The sequence below is a fragment of the Podarcis raffonei genome, chromosome 2, assembly GCF_027172205.1.
Source record: "Podarcis raffonei isolate rPodRaf1 chromosome 2, rPodRaf1.pri, whole genome shotgun sequence".
NCBI classification, from domain to species: Eukaryota; Metazoa; Chordata; class Lepidosauria; order Squamata; family Lacertidae; genus Podarcis; species Podarcis raffonei.
The window spans coordinates 6,518,005-6,527,526 of NC_070603.1; the positions used below are offsets into that span (position 1 = coordinate 6,518,005).

The window sequence follows — 9,522 nt, forward strand, 5'->3', positions numbered from 1 at the left end:
TATCAACATTTATTATATATCTAAGACCTTATTACAATGTGGAAAGAGGCAGTCCTTTAGGTATTGCAGTCCTGAGCTATTATATCATTTTAACAGCTTGAGAAGTGTAGTTTAAGGGTTCTGGGAATTGTAGCTCAGTGGACATAATTCTAGTCTATCATTCTGGACTTGCTTTTTATCGACAGGGCCAAGGTGGAGGGCAGTTCCTCAGGCTGCCCACGGCTGTGTTTCCTTCAGCTGCGCCTCGGGTTTTGAACATTTTGGAAGCCAAACGGGTTTCCGGAAGATATTTCGTTTGCGAACCGAGGTACCACTGTATTAGAATTCATGCACCAAAGCAAGCTGGCTGGGTCCAGCCTCCAGGTGAAATGTAATTTTGCAAGCACTCTGCCCATCTTTCTATCAGCAGGAGGGATGTGCTTCCGCAAGAAAGATACTCTCAACCCCAGGCTTTCTTCCTGCTCTAGACAAATGATTTATTTGCTCTATCCATACATGAACAGAACACAGGGGAAAGGGGCTGAATGTGTGCCACGGAGCTCTGCAATGGCAGGGATTTGGTGTGCTTCTTTCACCAACAGATTCCCCAGTTAGTTTAAAGAAGGCAGTTAAATTTCACTACCTAATTGGGTTAAACCAATCCTTGCCAGAAGGGAGGAGCTCCCTTTGCAGCCAGTGGAGTATGAAAAACAGCAACAGGCAGATAAGGAACAACTGTAAATCGGAGAAGGAAGCACTGCTTTTCCTGCCGCACAACTGAAGCTGAGAGCCTTTCCTCTAACCACCTGCAGGTCTGTCTCTTCCTTTTTCAATTATACATGATAGTAACTTCCAGTCACCACTAAGATGTGCTCATAACAACTTTATTTCAAGCGAATATTCAGTAGGTGACACTTTTCTCAAGCTTCAGGCTGGGGGAGGGGAAAAGCTTCACTTCCTGAATTTCTTCTTCCTTTGCACCCCTGAAAGGCCCAGAAACACTTCCAGAAAATGTTCAGAACTTTAAAAGGTACAAGATCTACCCCAGTCTCATATCTCTTCCCATTCATTACTCAGAAGGAGATAAGAATTTAGCACTTAGTAAAAGCACAGCATCAAAAAGATTGGTGTCTATCAGCTACAAAATATTTAGTGACATTTGATGGGAACAGTTTGTTCCTACAAAACAAGCCTGGGAATTAGAACTTGGAACAGTTAGGCTGCCTCAATGTTCTGTTTTAATTAAGAGTGGAGAAAACACTTTTAAGCTCTTACACCGACGACATCCAGCACCACAAACATGTAATCACATTCATTTGTCTTCACCTGCACTTTCTTGGAGGGGTTTTAGTGTTGTTGGCCCCTGTTCCATCTGTGGTGCACCTGTGAGAAAATAAGGCGTTTCTGCTTTGATAAATTAGTCTCATTACATATCAAAGCAGTTTCATGTGTTGTGCAACTGGCTGTTTCTCATGAACATTGAAAGAACTTGCAACCTAAGAAACTAACCACATTCCGTCTTGTGCTGGCCTTGCAGCTTTTAACATGGATTTGGAAGAAATTGGATCAGTTGCAACAGAAAATATGGACCATTGTGTCCTACTTGAGCAAACGGGGTAATTTGTTATTGATGCGGGGGTTTTGTAAGATGTATTTTCTGAAACTCAGTAAAACTTCCTTATTATTTTTGAAGAGGAAATCAGTTATGACCTGCGAGGTGCTAACGCTGAGCTCTCTTTATTTCTGAGTTGATCCAGTGATTGCAGGGTTCACTAGTTAATAAGTCACTGCCACTCAACAGAGCAAGGAGTCCCCTCCCATTTGTTTCCAGCATCTGGTATTCTGAAATATGCTTTGTCTTGTGTTGCGAAGTCACACTGCCTGGGCTAGTGACATGGAGAGGTCATAGTGCTGCTAACACAGCAGTTTGACTCGATCCCTGGAGACATATTCCACACAAATGGATGCCAACAATAATAGTTAGTTAATTACGTCATTTTGCAACAGCAGAAAGTTAGACAAATAACATAATATTTGATGGAAGATGACCTTGCACCTGAACAGAAACAGTACGGAATGTGAAGAGTACAGAACAGGAAATAAAGTTATGCCTTCTTACATCCCTACATGCAAATCATTAGGGATGTAAGCTCTGATCAGCTTGTTAGGGTGTGTTGGCAACATTTGCACTCGATACTCTAGTCTATATAATAAAAATACCTTTATTGTCATTGTACAACCTGTGTACAATGAAATTAAACAAGCCTCCCCCCCCAAACACTCAGTCTCGTTGCACTCTGTGTGCTTATTGAACAACACACCACCTTGCAAGTCATTTTCGTTATGTTATTTTCCGTTCAACAGCCTAACAGCCCATGGATAAAAGCTAGTTTTTAGACCAGGGGTCAGCAAACTTTTTCAGCAAAGGACCAGTCCACTGCCCCTCAGACCTTGTGGGGGGCCGGACTATATTTTGAAAAAAAAATGAACAAATTCCTATGCCCCCCAAATACCCCAGAGATGCATTTTAAATAAAAGGACACATTCTACTATTCCGTGGGCTGGATTGAGAAGGTGATTGGGCCGCATCCAGCCCACGTACCTTAGGTTGCCTACCCCTGTTTTAGCCTGTTGGTACAACTGATTATACTTCTATAATCAGAGGTGATGGCTGGGGTGTGAGTCATCCCTGAGAATTTTTCTCGCTCTCCTAAGGGAACGATCCCTTGTGATGTCATCTAGTGGACTCAAGGGACAGCCCATGAAATCATGTGCTGTATTCACCACCCTCTGTAGAGTCTCTGTTCATCTCTGGGTCCTTGTTCCCATCCTAACCATAAATCTCTGATCTCCTTTGAAAACTTAATAAAAACCCAGCATCAAAAACATTGGTGTCCATCATCTGCAAAATACTTAGTGAATCTCAGTTGGGAGAGTTTGATCACACAAAACAAATCGGGGATCGGACCTTGAACAAGTACAATATGTGGCGCATTAATGACAAAATAAGGCATATGACCTGTTGCCTGCTAATGCCAATATTTGAGCTAATATTTGAGCTAATGCGCTATATTTGAACTTAGTGTTGCTTATGTATATAGAGGTGAAAGGTAGAGGTAAAGGACCCCTGGACGGTTAAGTCCAGTCAAAGGCGACTGTGGGGTTGCGCCGCTTATCCTGTTTTCAGACCGAGGGAGCCGGCGTTTGTCACAGACAGTTTTGTGGGTCATGTGGCCAGCATGACTGAACCACTACTGGCGCACGGAGGACTGTGATGAGTGCCAGAGCACACAGAAACACCGCTTACCTTCTCACCGCAGCAGTACCTATTTATCTACTTGCGCTGACATGCTTTCGAACCACCAGGTTGGCAGGAACTGGGACAGAGCAACAGGAGCTCACCCCATTGCACGTATTTGAACCTCCAACGTTTTGATCAGCAGGCCCAAGAGGCTCAGTGGTTTAAACCACAGCGCCACCCACTTCTTATGTATATAGATGTGTATAGGATTGTCCTCTTCCACTTAATTTAGTTGTTCAGATAATAAGCTAGCGCTATTATTTATACTTCTTTTAGCCTGCCTCTGCTCCAAGCAGCTCTTTGCTTCATGCAAAAATTCTCCTTCCCCTCCACAACACTGCGAGGAAGGCTAAATTGAGTGGTGGCAACATAAAAGGTCTTCCAGTGAACTTCTTGGTGGAGCAGGAATTAGAAATATCCTCCTCCAAGTCCTGCCAGGAGTTTGTATGCATCCTAATGCTTGAATTCTTTTTCCCTGCAGGTTTCAGCCATGTGGCTCTACCTGGCTGCCCTGCTGGGGCTTTACTTCCTTCGCCGATGGTACCAGGAGAGACAGACGGTGGAGAACCTGACGGAGAAATATGTCTTCATCACGGGGTGTGACTCTGGCTTTGGAAACCTACTTGCCAGGCAGCTGGATGCCCGGGGCCTGCGGGTGCTGGCAGCCTGTCTCACGCAGAAGGGGGCAGAGCAGCTGGGCAAGGCCACCTCAGAGCGCTTGAAAACCACCATTCTGGATGTGAGCAGCACAGAGAGTGTGGCGGCAGCGACGGAGTGGGTGAAAGGGTGCATTGGGAACAAAGGTGAATCTCTATCTTCCTTGTGCTGCCTCTGTGCTATTGGTGGGACCAGCGCAGGATTTACGTATAGGCTAAACAAGCTATAGCTTAGGGCCCCACTCTCTTGGGGGCCACAAAAAATATAAAGGAAAACAACAACTGGATGTACATTTCCAAAATATAAGATAAAAAACAAATAAAATAAAACCTACATACAGCAACAGTGTTTTGGGTTGTGTAGGCTCCTATGATGTAAGTCATGGGCCCCGCCTGCTAACCTGATCCCTAAAATATCACTGGTTTGCTAATTTCTATATCAAATACTTTGATAAAATACATATTTTGTTATGTGCAAATGGCTTCAGATACCTATTAGGTCCATAAATTACTATATAGCATATATTCAACACAAAAAACCGCTACAATTTGTTGTTGACAAAGGACAGCTGGACATATAAAGGGCCCCATTCCCTTAGAGCCTTAGCTTAGGGCCTCATCAAACCTAAATCCAGCCCTGAGTGGGACCTGGGATTAGAATTGCCTCTCTGTATTCATTTGTAGGCCACGTTCCCACAAAATTGTGCCCAAAGTGGCTGACAACATGTGAAATGAAGAATAGGGATAACAATTCCGAAAAAATAGTATTAGGAGGAATTGTGATTAGGGTTCCATAAGTAAACAGAAACAATCTATGCATGTGATTAGCTTATTTCCAACTTTATTGAGCTCTGCTAAGGTTGCCTAAGAGGATGAACATGCCTTCTTTCTTCACACAGGGCTCTGGGGCTTGGTGAACAATGCAGGCATAGGGATCCCAGCAGCTCCCAATGAGTGGCTTACCAAAGATGACTTTGCAAAGGTGATCAACGTCAACCTTCTTGGGATGATTGATGTGACGCTACACATGGTGCCTCTGGTGAGGAAAGCCAGAGGGAGGGTGGTCAACGTGTGCAGTACGATGGGACGACTGGCCTGCTTTGGAGGTGGTTACTGCCCATCCAAGTTTGGTGCAGAAGCCTTCTCTGACAGCCTGAGGTAAACAGAGCAGCTTTGTAGTTTCTTCTTTTGCAACATGCAACCTCCAGATGGGTCGTTCCATATGAAGTGATCCAACTTTTTTACCACATGTCACCCAATTTTCTTCATATTTTGTACACTTGTTGATTGAACAAAACTAAGTTTATATCTGAATTTTTAATTTTTTATCTCATCCCATTTTTTAGTTATGAGGTTTTGAAATTTGAAAAAATTGACAATTTTGGCCTTGCCAGACTACACAAAAACCTTAAAAGCTCAGACCAGAATTGAGATACGTCAAAAACGAAAACATCAATCTCTTCAGAACTGCTTGGGATTTAATATGATATATGATGGATTTAGTTTAACATTAAAATTAAAGTTATAAAATTTATTTTTAAAAAAACGATTTTAAAATATTTAAAATATTGGGTTCTAATTAGGATAGATGGGTCTTCTGTTATATTCTGGAAAATATAACAGAATAAACAAAATTTCAAACTATATTAATTATCAGTTACTTCAGGCATTACTTTAGAAAGTCATTCAATTAAAAGGTGTCTGAAAAGCTAATCAGGCTTTTCTTTTAAAAGTGTGTTACAAAGCTGAGTGATAGCTTGCTATTGCATGATAGAATTAATGCTTTGAAAGAATTCTTGTTAGTACTTCATCTCATGAACATTACAATAAAATACATATCAAACAAATTATGAAAAAATTAGGTTTTTTGAATTTGCAAGCCTGAGATAGGATGTGTGGCTCCCAGTCCACTTTTGCTGTCCATGCTCTAGATCAGGGGTCTGCAAGGTTTACCCCGCCTGGGTCGGTTCACTCAAGCAGAGATCCCTCCGTGGGCTGGGTCACGAGTGTGTGAGTGCGTGCCCGTGATTTCCAGCATCTGCGCAGATGTGATTTCTGGCGCCGCGGGAGCGAGTGCCCGTGCCGCACAGAGCATGGGGACTCGCCGAGCGGGCGGCTCAGTTCGTGGGTGGCTCATGGGCTGGTTAAACGACCCCCGTGGGCCGCTTGTGGCCCATGGGCCTTAGGTTGCCGACGCTTGCTCTAGATGGTTTTGTCTAGGTCCTAGGCCAACCTACCTGGCGGTGTTGCTGGTGTCACTTAGGAGAATACGATACAATATCTTTATTGTCATTGTCCCATACAGAACAATGAAATTGAAAATCTACATAAAATCTACATTCAAAACCCCCTAAAAACTCTGAAACCCCATTTTAAAATACAATATACCCCTATAAAGACTCCTTATACTGCGTTTAAAACCAGAATTGCATTTGGGTAGAAACTGTTTCTCAGGCGGCTAGTCTGGTCTTTATAACCCAATACCTTCTTCCAGAAGGCAGAAGCTGAAAGAGATCATTTCCGGGGTGCGCACTATCCTGCGCTATCTCTGCAGCTTTCTTATGGCACCTGACAGCATAGATTTGATCTAAGGTGGGAAGACTGCACCCAATTATTCTCTCTGCCGTCTTTACAACCCTGGACAGCATTGTTTTTCCCCTGGCCGTGCAGCACCCAAACCACACACACAAACCATAAGTTAATACACTCTCCACAGTACAATGATAAAGTGCCATCAACAGGGAGATTGTTTTTTCGGAGGATTCTCAGCAAAGGCCTTTGAGAATAGAAGAGCCCGACATGATTTGTAGAAAAGTTGATTATGGTGTTTAAAATGTGCGTATTTCAACTATTTATATACCACTTAATTATCAAAGTGTCGACTTGCTGAATTGATGGCATTAAGATCAAAAGTCTGCATGGGCAGAGCAAGGCCAGGCTCACGCAAGAGGGCAAAAGATAGGGGACTACATTTCTCTTCTTTTCTCTCTCCTTTCCCCCCTTCTTCTCAAAAAGAAAGGTGTTCCTTTCCATGGATCCAAAAACATGACCTGCAATATTACTGTGGCTCAGTAACAAATGATAATTCTTTACTTTTCTTCCCCAATTCAGGAGAGAGCTCCATCCTTTTGGAGTCCGAGTCAGCATAATTGAACCTGGTGGTTTCAAAACACCTATTTGCACAAAACTAGTAGAGTATTTTCAGACTGTATGGAGCCGGGTACCTTCTGACATCAGAGACACTTATGGGCAGCAGTACTTTGAGCACTGTGAGTAGAGATGGGGGAGAAAATCAGTTCGATTTGCCTTTTAATGCAGACTCGTTTACAGTTCAAGAAACAATAAGTGAACTGACAAACAGCTTTCCCTCTGAATTTGCACTTGATAAAATTTCGCAATGCAGTCTGGAAGCACCTGAAGGTTCTTTTCTTTGACATCCAAAATAGTTCCAGATGTTCCTCCTTTGATTTAGCTATCATAGGGAGAATGCTCAGAAGATTAAATTTGCCTCCTGTGTTGCTGCAGATCCAACTGTTCATTTGTTTGTTTCTCTCACACAGGTTTCAAATCATTCCAAGAACTCCTTGATGGTTGCAGCGACAACCTTCACCTGGTCACCGACTGCATAGAACATGCCCTGACATCCTGCTCCCCTCGCACTCGCTACTCTCCAGGCTGGGATGCAAAGCTCTTCTACCTTCCTGTCTCTTACTTGCCAACCACCATTGCAGACTATGTGTTGACCCGCTCTGGGCCCAAACCAGCACAAGCTGTGTAGATGATTGTGAAGGACAACATTACAGGTGCCCAAACAATCTATGGATGGAACATTGAATCTTTTAGGATCCTATTGAGATGCAGGCTTAGTAATCAGGAGCTGTAAAGAGAAGTGGTTTTATTTTTCTTTGATTCTCTGCTATTGGCTGATCTAGGAATAAGCCCCATTGAACGCAGTGCAACTTACTGTAAGTCTGAGTGGACATGCATTGTATCCTTATACAGTGGTACCTCGGGTTAAGTACTTACCATATTTTTTGCTCTATAAGACTCACTTTTTCCCTCCTAAAAAGTAAGGGGAAATGTGTGTGCGTCTTATGGAGTGAATGCAGTCTGCGCAGCTGTCACAGAAGCCAGAACAGCAAGAGGGATTGCTGCTTTCACTGCGCAGCGATCCCTCTTGCTGTCCTGGCTTCTGAGATTCAGAATACTTTTTTTCTTGTTTTCCTCCTCCAAAAACAAGGTGCATCTTGTGGTCTGGTGCATCTTATAGAGCGAAAAATACGGTAATTCGTTCCGGAGGTCCGTTCTTAACCTGAAACTGTTCTTAACCTGAAGCACCACTTTAGCTAATGGGGCCTCCTGCTGCTGCTGCGCGATTTCTGTTCTCATCCTGAAGCAAAGTTCTTAGCCTGAGGTACTATTTCTGGGTTAGCGGAGTCTGTAACCTGAAGCATCTGTAACCTGAAGCGTATGTAACCCGAGGTACCATTGTAGTTCCTTGGAGTGAGGGAAAGATGTGCTCCCCACAAACCAACTGGAATGAATGCCCAAGTAAAGCTGGGTATAATCTGAATTATGTGTAAGCTTTGTGCAGGTAAAGTAGGTCACCTGGAGGCCAACAGGCAGTCCCAACATTCCTCTGTTTCAGCAATTGCCAGGACATGTCTGCAGTACACAAACTCAGGCAACCTTAGACCCAAAGCCGCAGGGCTAAGCAGCAAAATGTGAGTTTATAAAACTTGAAGGAGCAGCGCATGGGTGTTGCATGAGCACTGGTGTGCTCATCCCCTATACATCCCCTCACCCCCTGCTGTTCCCCCCTTAACATGAATCTTCTGGTTACCCTTCCCCCTTCCTTGAAACATACCTAGATCTGTACTAAGCAGGAAGAACAGTGATCTTCACCACTCCTTTCAGTTCTGAATGTTTTCAGCACTCCATTGGGCACCAATTCCACTGTCCATTAATTGACACCCACACTGTGTGTTTGAAAGCCTGGGGAGTATAGTTTAAGGGTGCTGGAAATTGTAGCTCTGTGAAGCCAGCTCTCTTAGCAAACCCCAGTTTCCGAAACTCTTCACAAGAAGCCATGGCTATTTAGAGGGCTCTAAATGTATTCTGTGGGTGTAGTGTATGTTAATGGGTTTATATTATTGCTGTTATAGGATAAAGAATAATTGTTTTGTTCGTTAGACTTCATCATGATGGCCCATTTGCTTCTTGTCCCCTGAGGTAGAACCAACATTCTGGTACAGGTATGGATACCTGGCTTTCCTTTGCCTCTGGTCGCCTTACCTTTACTCGGAGGGCTGAGGCCCAGGGCACCAAAATTTCCCATCCCCACAATGGCCTTTAGAAATGATTGCTCTGCTGAGACACCAGCAGATTCGATTTATCATTTTGCACAAGACCCTGGCAGCACACCAGTTCTTTCAGCTTCCTGCCAGTAAACGTTTGCCTAAGACTCATTTAGTGTTGTGCCATTCATTCCAGGAATAAGTCTTAGAAAGAGTGGCTGATAGGATTAATATGTGCAATTACAACTTTTGGGAGAATTACAGCTTTGGGCTGCAATGACAGCCAAGC

At 43.6% G+C, this 9,522-nt stretch overlaps 1 protein-coding gene across 2 annotated transcripts; it reads left to right on the forward strand.

Annotated features, from left to right (window-relative positions):
• Positions 1-337: 337 nt before the first annotated feature.
• LOC128405390 (retinol dehydrogenase 7-like) lies at positions 338-7,980 on the forward strand. Of its 2 annotated transcripts, none has more exons than XM_053371970.1 (5): positions 338-791; positions 3,762-4,083; positions 4,836-5,094; positions 7,048-7,203; positions 7,495-7,980. In XM_053371970.1, the coding sequence occupies exons 2-5, from the start codon at positions 3,771-3,773 to the stop codon at positions 7,712-7,714; spliced, it is 948 nt and encodes a 315-aa protein (XP_053227945.1). In that variant the 5' UTR covers positions 338-791; positions 3,762-3,770; the 3' UTR covers positions 7,715-7,980. The 2 variants fall into 2 exon arrangements, with proteins under 2 accessions (XP_053227945.1, XP_053227954.1); XM_053371979.1 differs by lacking the exon at positions 338-791 and adding an exon at positions 3,533-3,656.
• The last annotated feature ends 1,542 nt before the right edge of the window (positions 7,981-9,522 follow it).

Excerpts from the sequence above, each read along its gene's own strand:
- LOC128405390 (XM_053371970.1), top strand. The coding sequence starts at position 3,771 with ATGTGGCTCTACCTGGCTGCCCTGCTGGGGCTTTACTTCCTTCGCCGA. Across the intron at positions 4,084-4,835 it reads AGGGTGCATTGGGAACAAAG|GGCTCTGGGGCTTGGTGAAC; the intron begins GTGAATCTCTAT and ends TTCTTCACACAG. Across the intron at positions 5,095-7,047 it reads GCCTTCTCTGACAGCCTGAG|GAGAGAGCTCCATCCTTTTG; the intron begins GTAAACAGAGCA and ends TCCCCAATTCAG.